Consider the following 21,707-nt stretch of genomic DNA (forward strand, 5'->3'; position numbering starts at 1 on the left):
TTATACACTCTAAAAATTCTCTTTACTGACTGCTTGTAATAGTTCTACTTTCCTCCTCATTAACCTCTTGCTGGATCTTAACTCTTAGAAGTAAACAAGTAGTAATTACTGTGGGAAAAGAGACTGAATTACTCTAAGTGAATTGTTTTATTTTCAATGACTAACAACAACAAAAAACCGTATGTGGGTACCTGAGAAAACTAAGTGTTATAATTTCTTTGTAAGAATCTTAACACAAATTAATGACTTGACTATGCATTTTGATTTTCAATGGTCCTTTATGATAAGAAAACATACTAATAGTGTTACAATTGATGTATAGAGCAATTTTGGGACTTTAAAATGCATAATTTGGAACCCACAATTTTTTTTTTTTTTTGAGACAGAGTCTCGCTGTCACCCAGGCTGGAGTGCAGTGCTGCGATCTCAGCTCACTGCAGACTCTGACCCCTGGGGTTCACGTCATTCTCTTGCCTCAGCCTCCCGAGTAGCTGGGACTACAGGCGCCCGCCACCTCGCCCGGCTAATTTTTTGTATTTTTAGTAGAGACGGGGTTTCACCGTGTTAGTCAGGATGGTCTCCATCTCCTGACCTCGTGATCTGCCCACTTCGGCCTCCCAAAGTGCTGGGATTACAGGCGTGAGCCACCGTGCTTTGCTGGAACCCACAATTTTTTAACAACAAACTCCATCTAAGAAAAAGTTTTTATGGGCTTTTCTTCACTATTCTGAAGTCTGAATATCAGAAAAATCTATAGAATAAACATGATAACAAATTTTAGTCCAAAAGCTAAGAACTGATAAGCAATCTAGATAATATTTCCTATTAGTCCTTGAAAGCTGTCTATTTGAAGACAAGAAAAAATACTGAACACCTAATTTCTTATATTGTTTAAGGCTTCACTTACTAACTCATTTAATAATAATCTTTTCAGTGCCTGGCACGTACTAAGGCCTTTGCTAGAGAACCTGATGATGAAAATAACAACAGCTAACATTTACTGGATGTTTAACTCATGCCAGGCACTAAGCGCCTTACAAATATCCCACTTAACAAGCAAAAAGTTGTAGATTTATTATTTTTACTTTATAGATGAGGAAGCTGAAGTATAGAAAGATTAAGAAACTTGCCCATGTTATTTAGAAGACAGGGCTTTGTTACACAACTCCAAGGGCATCATCACATACAATGTGATGTTGTCTCCTGGAGTGCAACTCCGGCAGCCCCAGTGATGAATGCAGATATGGTATCCAGCCATCTGACTAAGAAGTTTAGCAAAAAATAAGACAGATGCAGTCTCCTGACTTCAGGACTTACAGTACAGCACATACAGAAAGCAGATAATTAAATTCCCAGTTCCTCTACGTATGCTAAAATAACTTGGCAATACATAAATAAATAAATTAGCACATATAAGTAAGTCAACTTGGCTGGGAACTGGTGATTTGAGAACAAAGACTGAGAACTTGAAGTCCTAAACAATATAAAAGCCCTGAGGAAGAAAAACATAAATGCTCCCCTTTAGAAAGAAAACGTGATATCAGAAATCAGTTTTTCTTTTAGGAAACAAAATAGCTTTCTATCAATAAAATGTTTTGCTAGATAACTATTAGTTTAAGGAAAAAGTCCAAAAGCAAGTAAATTTGGCTTGTGCAAAAATTTTCTGACATCTGTGGAAGAAAATATAAAAACACTCTGATAATAAAATATACATTTTTCTGTTAGGAGATACTAGAAACCCATTAAAAATCTCACATTCAAGGTCTATGAAACATCATTTAGGTAATCATACAACACAACAATGGCTAGTGTGAACATTAATAATAATTTTAAAATAATATAAATGAACAATAACCCTTCCAAAGTTTCAGACTGTTTTCAAAGCTATTAAAAGCTCAGAACAAATTACTAGTAGTTGGGATAAATGATTCCACTTTTCCTCTCACTGCTAAAGCAGAGTTTTTTAAAAATAAAACTTACATTTTTTTTCTGGAAAAAAAAAGTTTATTGTTTATCCTGTACACATATATAAAAACCTGAATCAAAGATCTGAATGAGAGTACCAGATTACGGCCATCTCAAAAGGCCTATGTCTTATTTTCTTTTCTGATAGGATAACTCTTCCATCCCCTGAAGTCTATAAGCAACTTATTTGCATGTCCAATGGACAGGGTGGGTAATTACTTTTCTTCCCCATTAAAAATAAAGAAGGGTATTTTGAGTTCAATTGTAGAAAACCAATACCCCTACACTGAATTTTTTTAAATGCCAGATTCTTATTTCCTGCACAACGCAACTAGGGTTCAACAGTTCAAGAACTACTGCTCAGCTAAACTTCTTCCAGAGGTAATTAAGAGGTATCATCGTAGAGTAGAAATTCTTACTGTGAAAATTTTTATCATTCCAGTTGGGTAAGATGCAGTTAATCAGAAATCTAATTTACACTACACAAATGGTTACTGATAACATGTGTGATCAGAATCTAGATCTACTCCAATCTTATTAGAATGTTTTTACTTTGTTGGAATGGCTGGCTGCTAAGTTGGCATTTTTTTGCTTAGCATTTTGATGACTGTGAATTGTGCTATCAATTTTTCTTGATAGTCTAAAAAACACTTTGAATTTGATCTAGGCTTGCTTGCTAATCTGAATTTGCTCCATAATTTTAGATCTGTTTGTCTGAATAGTTTTTTTTTGCAATAACAAAATACACATAGTAAAAATAAATCTCTTTAAAAACCATGAGGAAAAATACTTTTTATAAATTTCTTTTTTTAATATAGGCTTTCAATAATTTCAGAACTAAATTTAAGCACAGATTAAAAAATATAATCCCACAGCTTATTAATTTTCTAATTATAAAAGTACTTTACTAAAACTTTTATTCCAAATATTACATCCTCTTGTGAAGACTTGCATGGACAAACCAAAAATACTGGTGAAGTGAAACATTAGGATGCAGGCAGCTTCTTAAGGTTCAAAACATACATGAATTACCTTTCAAAATACAACAGAAAACCACAAGTTTTCAAAATACCTAGATCTTGACAATCCTTAGTTTATCCCAAAGTATACATATAAAACAATCTTGATCTAAAATTTATCCCCGCAAATATATAGCAAAATAAAAAAATTTCAGAGAACTATATGCATTATTACTTAGATAGCCACTAAAATTATATTACCTTTTGGAGAACATCTAAAGCTGTAAGTACAGCTTCCTGTAAACTTGTCAAAACTGCTTCGGTATAAGATGGAAGAATAAAAGGGGATGCATCTGAACTTATTGGGACTGAAATAGCACTGTGCAATATGACTCCCAACTTTTGCAAGTCATCCATGTTGAAACCAGTTTTTATGTGTTGGTAGAGAGCTGGAAATATCTGAATTAAAGCTGTAAGAAAAGGTTGGCTAGGAATAAAAGTTAGTTTATCAAAAGTAATAGGAGGCTTAGTACTTTCAGATCCAATTCTATACCAGGTATTCCACGCAGCCCACCATAGATTCAAATCTTCAAGCTCATCAGTAACAATGGGTGGCTCAGAGCTACTATATCTTCCAAGTCTTTCTCCAATGGAATCTGTTCTTATAAATGGCCTGCTCATGCCTGATATGGGCCCTATAAGAACAGGCACAGGTACATTAACTACAGGTGGTGTCTCAGGCTTCTCCGAGTCTCTGACAGGGGACACGATCTGTAAAATTTCCTGGAAGCTTTTCAGAGCAGCCAGAGATACTTCATTGTTTTTGCTAAGTGCTGCTGACTGTATATGGTCAAGAAGAACATCCCAAGCTCTTGAAAAATCTCCTATATTAGGAAGAGAAAAAAAAAACTATTATCATAAAAGTGATCGAATTTTCTCTTAATATTAGACACTTGAAAGCATATTTGCTAAATTTTTCTGCTTAAAATCCTACAGAACTGGAAAATATATGACTAGGTACTAACGTACTAACAATGGGAATTAAAATTATCACAACCTAGAAATCCGGTAAAAAAATTTTTCAGATATAGGAACAAAAGGCACCAAGAGGAGGATGATGGATATATCAAATAATGTTTCAATCTTAAAAACAAAACTCAGGTAGGTGATGGGTGCACTAAAATCTCAGACTTCACCACTATAAAATTCATCCATGTAACCAATAACCACTTGTACCCCAAAAGCTACTGAAATAAAAAAAAAATTAAAAACCCCCAAATATGTATGTACTTATACATATTTATACCATTTCCCTGAACTTCTGCCAAAGGATAACAGAAAATTAAATCAATGAGGTTGAAACAAAAGCATTTCAGTAACATCTTCAGTCTATCCATCTACCTTTACTAATGATTAAGTAAAATGTTCTCATTCTTAACCAGAGAATCATTGGAAAAGTCGTAACTTAGGACAGTATAATACATGTTTTTTTATTGGCTAAATATTTAAGATAAACTATGTCACATTCATAAATCTTAACTTTATACTTTAGTTTTCATATTTAAATTATTTTAGAGCTACAGAATTTCTTTTTTTTTTTTTTTTTAAGAGATGGTATCACACTCTGTTACCCAGGCTAGAGTGTCATATGGTATGATCATGGCTCACTGAGCTCAAGTGATTCTCCCACCTCAGCCTCCCAAGTGTGGCTGGGATCACAGGCACATGCCACCATGCCTGGCTAATTTATTTTTAAATTATTTTTTGTAGCGATGGGATCTTGCTATGTTGTCCAGTCTGGTCTTGAACTCCTGGGCTCAAGCGATCCTCCCACCTCAGCTTCCTGAGTAGCTGGGACTACAGATGCACACCACCACACTTGGCTAATTTTTGTGTTTTTTTGTAGAGATAGGGTTTCACCATGTTGCCCAGGCTGGGTTCAAGCAATCCTCCTGCCTCAGCCTTCCAAATGGCTGGGATTACAGCCATGAGCCACCATGTCCAACCAGATCTTTTTCTTACAGCAAACAAGCCTACTGGCTTTGTTAATAACATGGATCATTATCCACATACCTACATTAAAATGATGTAAAAAATTAGGAAAGTTGATATTTTCCAAAGCAGTACAACATAAGTAGGCTATGAAACATGTAAAATAAATAATCAAGGTTTAAGGACTTTCATTTTGGAAAGCTGATAAATCATTAGATTTTTTTTAAAAAGGGATAAACCCCAAATTCCTGGGAAAGCAGTCGGTTAATAGAAAAGCTTGAAGTAGGTCTGGTATAAAACAATAGGTACTATCTGCCTACTCCGGACAAACTGTAACACCTGCCTAGTTATATGCATCTTTCCCCTCCATATTCTTTTTATTAAAAATTGAGGGCTGGGCCCAGTGCCTCACATCTGTAATCCCTGCACTTTGGAAGGCCAAGGCAGGTGGATCACTGGAGGTCAGGAGTTCGAGACCAGCCTGGCCAACATGATGAAACCCTGTCTCTACTAAAAACACAAAAAATTAGCTGGGCATGGTGGTGGTGGGCACCTGTAATCCCAGCTACTCAGAGGCTTAGGCAGGAGAATCGCTTGAACCTAGGAGGCGGAGGTTGCAGTGAGCCGAGATCACACCACTGTACTCCAGCCTGGGCAATAAGAGTGAAACTCCAAAACTCCATCTCAAAAAAAAAAAAACAACTGAGGTATAATTTACATACAATAAAAACACAGAATTTTAAGTAAACTGTTTAAAAGAGTTTTGACAAATTACATTTTAAAATGTCAAACAATTAAAACACTTCTACCTGTTGCCATCGCAGTTTAAAAGTTTCATGAATCATTATATTTGCCAATCAGAATGGTGACCTAATATCAGATTTAGAATATCCCATGCCATTTAGGGAGAAAAACTCCTGCAATTTATTAACATATTTTATGTCGGAGAAGGGGTCCCTTTAAAAGAGTAGATATAATTATATATTGCACGTGGTTATGTTAAAAATATAAAACTTATTCTAAAATAACAAATATCATTTCTTAAAGTTATAAAAAATTATGAAAGACATTAACTGTCTTATGTCTTCATTTAAAAAAAATCTAAATCTAGGCTGGGCGTGATGGCTCACGCCTGTAATCCCAGCACTTTGAGAGGCTGAGGCAGGCAGATCACCTGAAGTCAGGAGTTTGAGACCAGCCTGACCAACATGAAGAAACCCCATTTCTACTAAAAATACAAAATTAGCCAGGCATGGTGGCGCATGCCTGTCTGTAATTCCTGCTACTCAGGAGGCTGAGGCAGGAGAATTGCTTGAACCTGGGAGGTAGAGGTTGGGGTGATCCAAGATCACGCCATTGCACTCCAGCCTGGGCAACAAGAATGAGACTCCATCTCAAAAACAAAGAAACAAAGAAACAAACAAACAAAAATATATATATATATATATATATATAAATCTATTAGTTCTTAGCTTTTAAGAGAAATATCACGAAGGTACTAAAAACGATGCTCATTTTGTCAAAACTTAGCAAATGCACAGTGAAAATTTGTGCATTTCACTGTATGTAAATTTTACATGAAAAAAATTCCAAAATTTAAAAATACATATACCAAGCCCTACCATGCAAAATGGATCAGACACCATAAATATTTTTGGAAAAAAGGAGAAAAAAGTGCACATAAAGAACAACATACAAAAATGCTTATGGAATGAGTAAATATGCTTGTGCTTTAACACAAAGAAGTTTAAAAAATGCCAAACACAAAATAATAAAATAGATAAAATAATATGTACAACATGCTCATAACTATGTACAAAAGTACTCTGTTCAACTTTTTCTACCACCACCAGCATTACCATCAGAACTGAAAGTAGTATAATAGGCAACCGGGTTTCTCAGTCTTAGTACCATTGACATTTCTGGTTGTATAATTCTTTGTTATAGGAGGCTGCATTGTAAGATGTGTAGCATCAACCCTTGCCTCTACCCTCCGCAGATGGCAGTAATGCTCAACTTTCCCCAGTTATGACAACTAAAAATGTCTCCAAAATTGCCAAATGTCTTATGGGAGTATAATGGGCCCTGTTTGAGAACCACTGACATACACAACCAACAGCTTCCTAACCAGTCCAACAACATCCTGTCATCCTTCCTTGTTGTCATTCCATTCTACATACACACTAAGATACGCACTTTGTGATCTTTTTGAAGTGCATATTTGATCATGTCAAATCATGAATTAAAATCTATCAGTAGTTTTTTTCATTGTTCTTAGGATGAAATCCTAACTTTTTTTTTTTTTTGAGACAGGGTCTCACTCTGTCACGCAGGCGAGTGCAGTGGCACGATCTTGGCTAACTGCAGCAACTTCCACATCCCAGGCTCAAGCAAGCCTTGCACCTCAGCCTCCCGAGTAGCTGGGACTGCAGGTGTGCACCACCACATTTGGATGATTTATTTTAAAAAAATTTTTGTAGAGATGAGATCTCATTATATTTCTCAGGCTGGTTTCAAACTCCTGGGCTCAAGCTATCCTGTTGCCTCAGCCTTCCGAAGTGTTGAGGTTATAGGCATGAGCCACCATGCCCAGCCTCCTAACTTTCTCCTAACACATTCTACATGATCTGGATGATCTGGCCCTTCACTACCTCTTAATCTCTTCGATAATCAAACTCTTTCTTACTCTCTTCATTCTAGACCTTTGAACATGCTAGGGTCCACCATCTCTTTTCCTCAATCTTCTCCTGTCTCTTTTACATTCTCTCATTGACGGTAAGGCTCTCCACACTTCATCTTACTCTTGCCTGATGAACTCCTACTTACCCTACAGATCTCAGGAAAACTATTGCTTTCTCAGGAGAGTCCATCTGGAATTCACTTCCCAAGTCAAATACCTATTGAAGCTCAGAATGTACCACTCCTTGTAACATGTCATTGTGGAAATTTTGCCTTTATTTATGTAATTATGGGTACTTCCTCATGCCCACGATAGTAAGAATGACGTGTATTTTGCCTTTCATTGTATCTTCTAGAGGCTAGCCCATAGTAGGTACAAACGAATGAAAACACACATGCTTACACACACACCACACATAAACACTAAGTTAAGACAGACTCTAAAAGAATCGTCTGTATTTTCCAAATTTCTTTTAACATTAATTACTTGTATAATCAGAAAAAAATGTATGTATACCTAAAGGCTGCAGCAAATATCTTCTAGTGTTGAAGATCCTTGCTACTCCAGCCAATGTTAATACCCATGTCTCAGCCCATTGCTTCTCGGCTGTGTCCCTTGAATGATGAATGAGAATATTGCCACCTCCAGACTCAATCTTTTCTTTGTCTGCAGTGGTAGAAGACTCTCGAACTCTGTCCAGTAGATGAAAGAGTACCTAAATATTTATAAAAATGTCATTTAAAATGTATTGATAATATAGCTTAAGTAATAGCACAGGAGCAACAGCATAGGAATCTACAAAGTGTCACAAAAATATACTTGACAGTCTTATCAATCCCTATATATTGGAGGAAACTGACCAATAGAGGTAATTATACATTCTTTTTTTTTTTTTTTTTTTGATGGAGTCTCACTCTATCACCCAGGCTGGAGTGCAATGGCACGATCTCGCCTCACCAGAACCTCTGCCTCCCAGGTTCAAGTGATTCTCCTGCCACAGACTCCTGAGTTGCTGGGATTACAGGTGTCCACCACCACACCGGCTAATTTTTGTATTTTTACTAGAGATGGGGTTTCATCATGTTGGCCAGGTATCAGTTGAGGATTTATGGGGTAACGTACAAGAAAAGAACAAAGCTGGCCGGGTGTGGTGGCTCATGCCTGTAATCCTAGCACTTTGGGAGGCTGAGGGGGGCAGATCACGAGGTCAGGAGATCAAGACCATCCTGGCTAACACAGTGAAACCCCGTCTCTACCAAAAATACAAAAAAAATCAGCCAGGCGTGGTGGTGGGCGCATGTAGTCCCAGCTACTCAGGAGGCTGAGGCAGGAGAATGCCGTGAATCTGGGAGGTGGAGCTTGCAGTGAGCGGAGATCACACCACTGCACTCCAGCCAGAGTGACAGAGTGAGACTCCATCTCAAAAACAAAAAAAAAAAACAAAAAAATACACAGGGGGTGGAGCCAAGATGGCCGAATAGGAACAGCTCTGGTCTACAGCTCCCAGCGTAAGCCACGCAGAAGACGGGTGATTTCTGCATTTCCAGCTGAGGTACCGGGTTCATCTCACTAGGGAGTGCCCAATAGTGGGTGCAGGACAGTTGGTGCAGCGCACCGTGCACGAGCCGAGCCGAAGCAGGGCGAGGCATTGTCTCACTCGGGAAGCGCAAGGGGTCAGGAAGTTCCCTTTCCTAGTCAAAGAAAGGGGTGACAGACGGCACCTGGAAAATTGGGTCACTCCCACCCTAATACTGCGCTTTTCCAACGGGCTTGGAAAAAGGCACACCAGGAGATTGTGTCCTGCACCTGGCTCGGAGGGTCCTACACCCACGGAGTCTTGCTGATTGCTAGCAAAGCAGTCTGAGAACAAACTGCAAGGCGGCAGTGAGGCTGGGGGAGGGGCGCATGCCATTGCCCAGGCTTGCTGAGGTAAACAAAGCAGCCAGGAAGCTCTAACTAGGTGGAGCTCACCACAGCTCAAGGAGGCCTGCCTGCCTTTGTAGGCTCCAACTCTGGGGGCAGGGCACAGACAAACAAAAAGTCAGCAGTAACCTCTGCAGACTTAAATGTCCCTGTCTGACAGCTTTGAAGAGAGTAGTGGTTCTCCCAGCACGCAGCTGGAGATCAGAATGGGCAGACGGCCTCCTAAAGTGGGTCCCTGATCCCCGAGCAGCCTAACTGGGAGGCACCCCACAGTAGGGACAGACTGACACCTCACTCAGCCGGGTACTCCTCTGAGACAAAACTTCCAGAGGAACGATCAGACAGCTGAATTTGTGGTTCATGAAAATCCACTGTTCCGCAGCCACCGCTGCGCACACCCAGGCAAACAGGGTCTGGAGTGGACCTCTAGCAAACTCCAACAGACCTGCAGCTGAGGGTCCTGTTAGAAGTAAAACTAACAAACAGAAAGGACACCCACACCAAAAACCCATCTGTACATCACCACCATCAAAGACCAAAAGTAGAAAAAACTACAAAGATGGGGAGAAAACAGAGCAAAAAAACTGGAAACTCTAAAAAGCAGAGCGCCTCTCCTCCTCCAAAGGAACGCAGTTCCTCACCAGCAACGGAACAAAGCTGGATGGAGAATGACTTTGACGAGTTGAGAGAAGAAGGCTTCAGATGATCAAATTACTCCAAGCTACAGGAGGAAATTCAAACCAATGGCAAAGAAGTTAAAAACTTTGAAATAAAATTAGACGAATGTATAACTAAAATGACCAATGCAGAGAAGTGCTTAAAGGAGCTGATGGAGCTGAAAGCCAAGTTTCGAGAACTACGTGAAGAATACAGAAGCCTCAGTAGCCGATGCGATCAACTGGAAGAAAGGGTATCAGTGATGGAAGATGAAAACAATGAAATGAAGCGAGAAGGGAAGTTTAGAGAAAAAAGAAAAAAAAGAAACGAACAAAGCCTCCAAGAAATATGGGACTATGTGAAAAGACCAAACCTATGACTGACTGGTGTACCTGAAAGTGACGGGGAGAATGGAACCAAGTTGGAAAACACTCTGCAAGATATTATCCAGGAGAACTTCCCCAGTCTAGCAAGGCAGGCCAACATTCACATTCAGGAAATACAGAGAACGCCACAAAGATACTCCTCGAGAAGAGCAACCCCAAGACACGTAATTGTCAGATTCACCAAAGTTGAAATGAAGGAAAAAATGTTAAGGGCGACCAGAGAGAAAGGTCGGGTTACCCACAAAGGGAAGCCCATCAGACTAACAGCTGATCTCTCGGCAGAAACTCTATAAGCCAGAAGAAAGTGGGGGCCAATATTCAACATTCTTAAACAAAAGAATTTTCAACCTAGAATCTCATATCCAGCCAAACTAAGCTTCATAAGTGAAGGAGAAATAAAATACTTTAGAGACAAGCAAATGCTGAGAGATTCTGTCACCACCAGGCCTGCCCTAAAAGAGCTCCTGAAGGAAGCACTAAACATGGAAAGGAACAACCAGTACCAGCCACTGCAAAAACATGCCAAAATGTAAAGACCATCGAGGCTAGGAAGAAACTGCATCAACTAACGAGCAAAATAACCAGCTAACATCATAATGACAGGATCAAATTCACACATAACAATATTAACTTTAAATGTAAATGGGCTAAATGCTCCAATTAAAAGACACAGACTGGCAAACTGGATCAGGAGTCAAGACCCATCAGTGTGCTATATTCAGGAAATCCATCTCACGTGCAGAGACACACACAGACTCAAAATAAAGGGATGGAGGAAGATCTACCAAGCAAATGGAAAACAAAAAAAGGCAGGGGTTGCAATCCTAGTCTCTGATAAAACAGACTTTAAACTAACAAAGATCAAAAGAGACAAAGAAGGCCATTACATAATGGTAAGGGGATCAATTCAACAAGAAGACCTAACTATCCTAAATATATATGCACCCAATACAGGAGCACCCAGATTCATAAAGCAAGTCCTGAGTGACCTACAAAGAGACTTAGACTCCCACACAATAATAATGGGAGATTTTAACACCCCACTGTCAACATTAGACAGATCAACGAGACAGAAAGTTAACAAGGATACCCAGGAATTGAACTCAGCTCTGCACAAAGTGGACCTAATAGACATCTACAGAACTCTCCACCTCAAATCAACAGAATATACATTTTTTTCAGCACCACACCACACCTATTCCAAAATTGACCACATAGTTGGAAGTAAAGCTCTCCTCAGCAAATGTAAAAGAACAGAAATTATAACAAACTGTCTCTCAGACCACAGTGCAATCAAACTAGAACTCAGGATTAAGAAACTCACTCAAAACCGCTCAACTACATGGAAACTGAACAACCTGCTCCTGAATCACTACTGGGTACATAATGAAATGAAGGCAGAAATAAACATGTTCTTTGAAACCAATGAGAACAAAGACACAACATACCAGAATCTCTGGGACACATTCAAAGCAGTGTGTAGAGGGAAATTTATAGCACTAAATGCCCACAAGAGAAAGCAGGAAAGATCCAAAATTGACACCCTAACATCACAATTAAAAGAACTAGAAAAGCAAGAGCAAACACATTCAAAAGCTAGCAGAAGGCTAGAAATAACTAAAATCAGAGCAGAACTGAAGGAAACAGAGACACAAAAAACCCTTCAAAAAATTAATGAATCCAGGAGCTGGTTTTCTGAAAAGATCAACAAAATTAATAGACCGCTAGCAAGACTAATAAAGAAGAAAAGACAGAAGAATCAAATAGATGCAATAAAAAATGATAAAGGTGATATCACCACTGATCCCACAGAAATACAAACTACCATCAGAGAATACTATAAACACCTCTATGGAAATAAACTAGAAAATCTAGAAGAAATGGATGAATTTCTCGACAAATACACCCTCCCAAGACTAAACCAGGAAGAAGTTGAATCTCTGAATAGACCAATAACAGGCTCTGAAATTGTGGCAATAATCAATAGTTTACCAACCAAAAAGAGTCCAGGACCTGATGGATTCACAGCTGAATTCTACCAGAGGTACAAGGAGGAACTGCTACCATTCCTTCTGAAACTATTCCAATCAATAGAAAAAGAGGGAATCCTCCCTAACACATTTTATGAGGCCAGCATCATCCTGATACCAAAGCTTGGCAGAGACACAACCAAAAAAGAGAATTTCAGACCAATATCCTTGATGAACATCGATGCAAAAATCCTCAATAAAATACTGGCAAACCGAATCCAGCAGCACATCAAAAAGCTTATCCAACATGATCAAGTGGGCTTCATCCCTGGGATGCAAGGCTGGTTCAACATATGCAAATCAATAAATGTAATCCAGCATATAAACGGAACCAAAGACAAAAACCACATGATTATCTCAATAGATGCAGAAAAGGCCTTTCACAAAATTCAACAACCTTCATGCTAAAAACTCTCAATAAATTAGGTATTGATGGGACGTATCTCAAAATAATAAGAGCTATCTATGACAAACCCACAGCCAATATCATACTGAATGGGCGAAAACTGGAAGCATTCCCTTTGAAAACTGGCACAAGACAGGGATGCCCTCTCTCACCACTCCTATTCAACATAGTGTTGGAAGTTCTGGCCAGGGCAATCAGGCAGGAGAAGGAAATAAAGGGTATTCAATTAGGAAAAGAGGAAGTCAAATTGTCCCTGTTTGCAGATGACATGATTGTATATCTAGAAAACCCCATCGTCTCAGCCCAAAATCTCCTTAAGCTCATAAGCAACTTCAGCAAAGTCTCAGGATACAAAATCAATGTACAAAAATCACAAGCATTCTTGTACACCAATCACAGACAAACAGAGAGCCAAATCATGAGTGAACTCCCATTCACAACTGCTTCAAAGAGAATAAAATATCTATGAATCCAACTTACAAGGGATGTGAACGACCTCTTCAAGGAGAACTACAAACCACTGCTCAATGAAATAAAAAACGATACAAACAAATGGAAGAACATTCCATGCTCATGGGTTGGAAAAATCAATATCGTGAAAATGGCCATACTGCCCAAGGTAATTTATAGATTCAATGCCATCCCCATCAAGCTACCAATGACTTTCTTCACAGAATTGGAAAAAACTACTTTAAAGTTCATATGGAACCAAAAAGGAGCCCACATTGCCAAGTCAATCCTAAGCCAAAAGAACAAAGCTGGAGGCATCACGCTACCTGACTTCAAACTATACTACAAGGCTACAGTAACCAAAACAGCATGGTACTGGTACCACAACAGAGACATAGATCAATGGAACAGAACAGAGCCCTCAGAAATAATGCCACATATCTACAACTATCTGATCTTTGACAAACCTGACAAAAACAAGAAATGGGGAAAGGATTCCCTATTTAATAAATGGTGCTGGGAAAACTGGCTAGCCATATGTAGAAAGCTGAAACTAGATCCCTTCCTTACACCTTACACAAAAATTAATTCAAGATGGATGAAAGACTTACATGTTAGACCTAAAACCATAAAAACCCTAGAAGAAAACCTAGGCAATACCATCCAGGACATAGGCATGGGCAAGGACTTCATGTCTAAAACACCAAAAGCAATGGCAACAAAAGCCAAAATTGACAAATGGAATCTAATTAAACTAAAGAGCTTCTGCACAGCAAAAGAAACTACCATCAGAGTGAACAGGCAATCTACAAAATGGGAGAAAATTTTCGCAACCTACTCATCTGACAAAGGGGTAGGTAATCCAGAATCTACAATGAACTCAAACAAATTTACAAGAAAAAAACAAACAACCTCATCAAAAAGTGCACGAAGGACATGAACAGACACTTCTCAAAAGAAGACATTTATGTAGCCAAAATACACATGCAAAAATGCTCATCATCAATGGCCATCAGAGAAATGCAAATCAAAACCACAATGAGATACCATCTCACACCAGTTAGAATGGCCATCATTAAAAAGTCAGGAAACAACGGGTGCTGGAGAGGATGTGGAGAAATAGGAACACTTTTACACTGTTGGTGGGACTGTAAACTAGTTCAACCATTGTGGAAGTCAGTGTGGCGATTCCTCAGGGATCTTGAACTAGAAATACCATTTGACCCAGCCATCCCGTTACTGGGTACATACCCAAAGGACTATAAATCATGCTGCTATAAAGACACATGGACACGTATGTTTATGGCGGCACTATTCACAATAGCAAAGACTTGGAACCAACCCAAATGTCCAACAACGACAGACTGGATTAAGAAAATGTGGCACATATACACCATGGAATACTATGCAGCCATAAGAAATGATGAGTTCATGTCCTTTGTAGGGACATGGATGAAACTGGAAAACATCTTTCTCAGTAAACTATCACAAGGACAAAAAACCAAACACCGCATGTTCTCATTCATAGGTGGGAATTGAACAATGAGAACACGTGGACACAGGAAGGGGAACATCACACTCCGGGGACTGTTGTGGGGTTGGGGAAGGGGGGAGGGACAGCATTAGGAGATATACCTAATGCTAAATGACGAGTTAATGGGTGCAGCAAACCAACATGGCACATGGATACATATGTAACAAACCTGCACATTGTGCACATGTACCCTAAAACTTAAAAGTACCACAGACACAAAGGTAAGGAGAGGGGTTCAGGACAAAAGTAGAATTATTGGAGACGGCTCACGCCTGTAATCCCAGTGCTTTTTTTTTTTTTTTTTTTTTGCTCTGTCACCCAGGCTGGAGTGCAGGGGCATGATCTCGGCTCACTGCAAGCTCCGCCTCCCGGGTTCACACCATTCTCCTGTCTCAGCCTCCCAAGAAGGTGGGACTACAGGCGCCCGCCACCACGCCCGGCTAGCTTTTTTGTGTGTGTGTTTTAGTAGAGACGGGGTTTCACCGTGTTAGCCAGGATGGTCTCGATGCCCTGACCTTGTGATCCACCCACGTCGGCCTCCCAAAGTGCTGGGATTACAGGCATGAGCCACCGTGCCCGGCCAATCCCAGTGCTTCGGAAGGCCATAAAGTGGGGAGGATTGCTTGAATCCTAGAGTTTGAGAACAGCCGGGGCAATATGGTGAGACTATCTCTACAAAAAAAAATTTAAAAATTAGCTGGGCTTGGTAGTGTGAGCCTACAGTCCTAGCTACTCAAGAGACTGAGGTGGGAGGATCGCTTGAGCCTGGCAGGTCAAGGCTATAGTGTGCTATGATCAGGCCACTGCACTCAAGCCTGGGTGACAGAGCAAGACCCTATCTTTCACTTACAAAAAAAGACCAACTGTAGCCTATGAAGAATTTCTGTGTTTCTCAAAGCGTGGTCTCTGCACTAACCAGCAGCATCAAGCTTCACCCAGGAACTTGATAGAAATACAAATTCTCAGGCCTCACTCCAGGCCAAAATAATCAGAAACCAAGTTTGGGGAGGGCTGACAATAGTGGCTCAACATTTTGTGCTTTAACAAGTCTTCAAGGTGATTCTGTTACACTCTAAGAGACTGAAGTAGAATAGTCTGGAAATCAATTACAGAAAATAAGACAATGCAAGGGGTGTGAGGAGAAAATCATTAAGAATTAGGCAGCAAGAAGATAAAAAATGAAGTTGCTTGAAAGGAAAATTAGAATCAGAAAAGTATTAGATTAAAAACAAACTGTATGGGAGAATTAAGCATGTTTGTGATCTGAGGAGGAACTATGGGATGGAATTGAAATAGAAGACAGAAGGAAAGAGGGCTTTTACTATAATAGATATGGGGTTTCACCATATTGGCCAGGTTGGTCTTGAACCCCTGACCTCAGGTGATCCTGCTGCCTCAGCCTCCTAAAGTACTGGGATTACAGGCATGAGTCACCATGCCCAGCCCATTAATTTTTTAAGAAGACATTTTGGGGTCTATTAATTTGAAAAACTCACAAAAGCAAGTGAAAGGATTATAAAAACAGAATTTTATTTAATGGAACAGATGGAACAAAAAAGATGAGACTTTTAGCAAAGAGGGAATGATCACTAATAAACTGCTGATTTTATTAGAAGTTTCAAAAGAAGAAAAAAATGAAAATGTAATTTAATGAATAAACATTACATGTACAATATACCATTTGGAGGTTACTTTTGTTTGGTGAGCCTACAAGTAAACTTCATTGCTATTGATATTCATCTGTTAATAAAATTCTCTTTTGATTATATTTAAATTACATATCTATAAGTAGACCTCAAAAGTAAAACAAACAAAGACCCCAAAAGCTTTCCACTCTATGGTAAGGGATTGATTACCCTTTGTTGTTTAGTAACTCCTGGTTTTTACCATTTGGGAAAACGGGGGGAAAAAAAGGAGAAAGGCAAAGGCAGAAATCACGAGAGTGATAATAAGAGATGAAGACAGAAACAGAGATAAGGCTATTAATATTTAATTTGCTCTGTATGCGGTACAATTTACAATATGACACAGTTATTTCCTGTTTTGTCAAATACACAAATGCATGGAAATTCTTTAAAAATTAAAAGAAATAAGTTTAACTGAAAAAGTATTAATATATAAGCAAGTCTCATTAAAAGCTGGTAGTCCAATCTATTTTACAATACCTTCCAGATAACAGTGTGCCAGGTTGAATGCTGTAATAAAGTTCCATGCGCACCAATTGTAGAAAACAGAGTTTGCCCTGCACTCTTCCTGACAGCAGGACGGGGATCCACACATAGTTCACCCAATTTTGCATAAAGACATAACCACAAGCAATCAAATGGCGGTGCAGGGTGGAATGGCCGATTTAAAACAACTCCTTTCTCTTCTGCCTGCTTTTGCTGTGCTGCCTCTTCCTTATTTAGTTCTTTTTCAATAGTTTCCCCTCTTTGGAAAAAATAATCTGAAATATTCCACTAAAAAGCAAAGTAGAAAAATATTAGTTCATTCAAGGTTTTGTTTTAAACACATAAATATGCAACATGTGGCTGTTTTACCTTTCAGAGTAAAACTTTAAAAACATTACTTCAAAAATCTCTTTCCTAGTAGAATAGATTGAATGAAAACATCTCTTCTTCTGTCAGTGTCTCTACATTATTTCAGGAGAAAGTGAGGAAACAATCTTGTGCTAACATTTTTTTTTTTTTTTACTTTTTTATTATAAAAAATGTCAAGAACATAGAAAAAACCAAGAATAGTATAAGGAACTTGAACATATTGATATATCTACCATCTAAATATAACAACTGTTAACTATAAAAAATATAACTATAATATCATTACCACCCTAACCATGTTAACAATTCCTTAATATTGTTTAATAAGTTTGTAATTTCATACGAGAGCAATTACTGTTTCCAAACATATCTTATATTAATGATAATTATGCCAATGGTTAAAATGTAGAGAATCCAGTACTGTGGACATAAATGTAAAATAAAGGAGGTGCTATCCAGCAGTAATTTAAGCAATGCTGAACTAGCCACCCACTTGCAATCATATATGCAACATGCTTACATTTTTTCCCATGTAAAAATGGGAAAAATAATAGTAATAGTAAAATACAGTTGTCCCTCAGTATCCGTGGGGGATTGGTTTCAGGACCTCCCACCCCATACCCAAATCCACAAATCCTCAAGTCCGTTATATAAAATGGTGTAGTATTTGAATATAACCTACACACATCCTCCCGTATACTTTGAATAATACTAGGTAACTTTTAATACCTAACATAAGGTAAATGCTATGTAACTAGTTGTTATACTGTATTGTTTAGGTAATATTGACAAGAAAGCCTGTACATGTTCAGTACAGACACAACTATCCTGTTTTAAAAAAAATTTTTCTATTTATAGTTGGTTGAATCTACAGATGCAGAAGCCACAAATATTAAGAGCAGAACATAGGAAGAGCTGAATGTAGTAACTTATCTAGCTTGTGAGGAAAATTTAAAGTTCAAATTTATAAAACTTCTGAGTTTTAATACACATTTAAAAGATTCTAAATAATTGTCTTTAAATATATGTTGAAAACAATTCTGTGCATGTTTATTTCATGTAATGTTAACAATTCTCTAAGATTTCATTACAGAGATACCTTGTTTTATTGCACTTCTCTTTGTTGTGCTTCACAGATAATTGCAATTTTTATAAATTGCAATTTATAAAGGTTTGTGGTAACCCTGCATTGAACAAGTCTGTTGGTACCATTTTTTTCCAGCAGCATATGATCACTTTGTGTCTCTGTGCCACATTTTAGTAATACTTGTAATATTTCAAACTTTTTAATTATTACTATGTCTGTTATGGTGATCTATGATCCGTGATCTTTGATGTGACTATTGTAACTATTTGGGGGCACATGAGCCGTACCTATGTAAGATGGCAAACTTAACGTGAGTTTTCTAACTGTTTCATCATCAGGTTGTTTCCTCATCTTTTTACTTCTTCTCAGGCCTCCCTATTTCTTCAGATACAACAACAGTGAAATTAGGCCAATTAACCCTACAATGACCTGTAGTGTTCAAGTAAAAGGAAGAGTCGCATTTCTCTCACTTTCAATCAAAAGCTAGAAATAATTAAGCTTAGTGAGGAAGGCATGTTGAAAACCAAGACAGGCCAAAAGCTGGGCCTCTTGTGCCAGTGAGCCAAGTTGTAAATGCACAGGATAAGTTCTTGAAGGAAATGAAAAGTGCTACTCCAAAGAACAAACAAATGATAAGAAAGTACATCCTGGTGGGCACCTGTAATCCCAGCTACATGGGAGGCTGAGGCAGGAGAATTGCTTGAAGCCAGGAGGCAGAGATTGCAGTGAGCCAAGATCATGCCACTGCATTTCAGCCTGGGCGACAAGAGCAAGACTCCGTCTCAGAAAGAAAAGAAAAAAAGAAAGAAAGAAAGAAAGAAAGAAAGAAAGAAAGAAAGAAAGAAAGAAAGAAAGAAAGAAGAAAGTACACCAGCCTTATTGATGGTATCAAGAAACTTTTAGCTGTCTGGATAGAAGGTCAAACGAGCTACAAGATTCCCTTAAGCCAAAGCCTAATCCAGAGCAAGGCCCTAATTCTCCTCAATTCTATAAAGGCTGAGCAAAGTTAGGAAGCTGCAGAAGAAAAGTCTGAAGCTAGCAGGGGCTAGTTCATGAGGTTTAAGAAAAGACGTTATCACCATAACCTACAAGTACAAGGTGAAGCAGCAAGTGCTGATGTAGAAGCTGTAGCAAGTCATCCAGATCTAGCTAAGATCACCGATGAAGGTGGCTACACTGACCAACAGATTTTCAACGTAGACAAAACAGCCTTTTTATTATTATTATTTTTTACAGAGACAAGGTCTGGGTCTGTCGCCAAGGCTGAAGTGCAGTGCTGTGATCATAGCTCACTGCAGCCTCCAATTCCTGGGCTCAAACAATCCTCCCATCCCAGCTTCCCATGTAGCTGAGACTACAGGTGTGCACCACCATACACAGCTAATTTTTAGTAGAGATGGGAGTCTCATTTTATTGCCCAGGCTGGTCTCAAACTCCTGGCCTCAGCAATCCTCCCACCTCAGCCTCCCAAAGTGCTGGGATTATAGGCATCAGCTACCACGCCCAGCCTGAAACAGCCTTCTACTTGAAGATGTCATGTAGGACTTTCATGGCTAAAGATAAAAAGTCAATGCTTGGCTTCAAGGTTTCAAAGTACAAGCTGATTTTCTTGTCAGGGGCTAATGTAATTGGTTCACATAAAAGTCAGCTGAAGATTTCCCTTGCATATACTATTGTTTACTAAACTCTTTCATGACAAACTCTGTAAAACCCAAACTTCAGCTCAATGTATGAAAATTATTTCAAAATTTTGTTATTAATATTTAAGTGATGTTATTTAATCCTTCACACAGATGTAAGTTTGAAATTTAAAAGCCATATAAACAATTTGCAAAGAGCTAAAAGTATATTTGCTTAGCATTCACTCCCAACTGAGTAACAATGATTTCTAAATTATATTATATTCTAAGGACAATGATACTTACCAATAAACCTATTGAAGTTAAACTAATATTGAGTTCTTGGTTATGGAGGCCAAAGCTACCTGCAACATCTACAACTATTTGCAGGCAAGTACAAGGCATTGTTGGTAGAAAATCTGTCACAACCAACTGAAGACATTGGAATGCAGTTCGTATCAAGGATTCTCTGAAAACAAAAGAAATGTATACAGATGCACTTATTTTATTTATTTATTTTTGAGACAGGGTCTCACTCTGTCACTCAGGTTGGAGTGCAGTGGTGCGATCACGCCTCACTCTCAACCTCCCTGGATCATGTGATCCTCCCACCTCAGCTTCCCCAGTAGCTGGGACTACAGGTGCACACCCCCATGCCTTTTTTTCTTCTTTCTTTTTTTGTGGAGACAGGGTCCCACTATGTTGCCTCGGCTGGTCTCAATTTCCTGGGCTCAAGCGATCCTCCTGCCTTAGCCTCCCAAAGTGCTACGATTACAGGCATGAGCTACCACACCCAGCCTTACTTATGCATTTAAAAGAAATGTGTAAAAATACATACCTTAAAAAAATTTGAAGTAAAATTTTATTTTAGAATTTAAACAAGAAACTCTTTCCTAATATCGATCATAAAGTATTTTAACATTTACATAAATGTAAAAAAGATATGCTTACTTAAACAAATTAACAAAAACAAAGAAAGAAGCTTACAGGCAATAAGAAATAAAAGCAAATTTAAAAATAAAGTATTAACATCATATTACTTCTATTTGTATTTCATACCAACTAACCAAAGAAAACTTAGACAATAAATGAGAATGGGAAGTTTGCTACAGTTATTTTTCTCCTCACTGTATCCCTGATATCTAGTACAGTGCCCAGTACATGTAAATACACACAATTTACTGAAAAAGAGCTCCTCATTCTTTTATATCCATACGTATCTTATTTAAATCTCCAAAGAAATATAAAAACCCACATCCAGTCAGTGAGAAAAGAGTAAATTTTGAATTTCAAATAAAGATAATAAGTATTTAGTTTTGGAGAAAAATCCTGATGGTAAAAAATAATAATGAAAATGGTAAGGATAATTGCTAATACTCTGAGTGCTTAGTATGTCACATACTTTCTAAGTGTTTTACACCCATTAATTCATTATACCCTTACTACAATGCCCTATTTAATACACCACATTATAGGGTG

The 21,707-nt window shown here is 38.4% G+C and overlaps 1 protein-coding gene across 7 annotated transcripts in view; it reads right to left on the reverse strand.

Annotated features, from left to right (window-relative positions):
- The window catches only part of MON2 (MON2 homolog, regulator of endosome-to-Golgi trafficking), a 132,989-nt gene that overhangs the window by 29,817 nt on the left and 81,465 nt on the right, over positions 1–21,707 (reverse strand). For all 7 annotated transcript variants that reach the window (XM_058426984.1, XM_032173180.2, XM_032173179.2 and 4 more), the window contains 4 exons: positions 20,535–20,697; positions 17,148–17,441; positions 8,113–8,311; positions 3,186–3,808 (listed from right to left, as the gene is read on the reverse strand). In XM_058426984.1, the coding sequence (XP_058282967.1) occupies positions 3,186–3,808; positions 8,113–8,311; positions 17,148–17,441; positions 20,535–20,697 (1,279 nt within the window). The remainder of the gene's footprint in view (positions 1–3,185; positions 3,809–8,112; positions 8,312–17,147; positions 17,442–20,534; positions 20,698–21,707) is intronic.

The sequence above is a fragment of the Hylobates moloch genome, unplaced genomic scaffold (genome assembly GCF_009828535.3).
Source record: "Hylobates moloch isolate HMO894 unplaced genomic scaffold, HMol_V3 SCAFFOLD_13, whole genome shotgun sequence".
NCBI classification, from domain to species: domain Eukaryota; kingdom Metazoa; phylum Chordata; class Mammalia; order Primates; family Hylobatidae; genus Hylobates; species Hylobates moloch.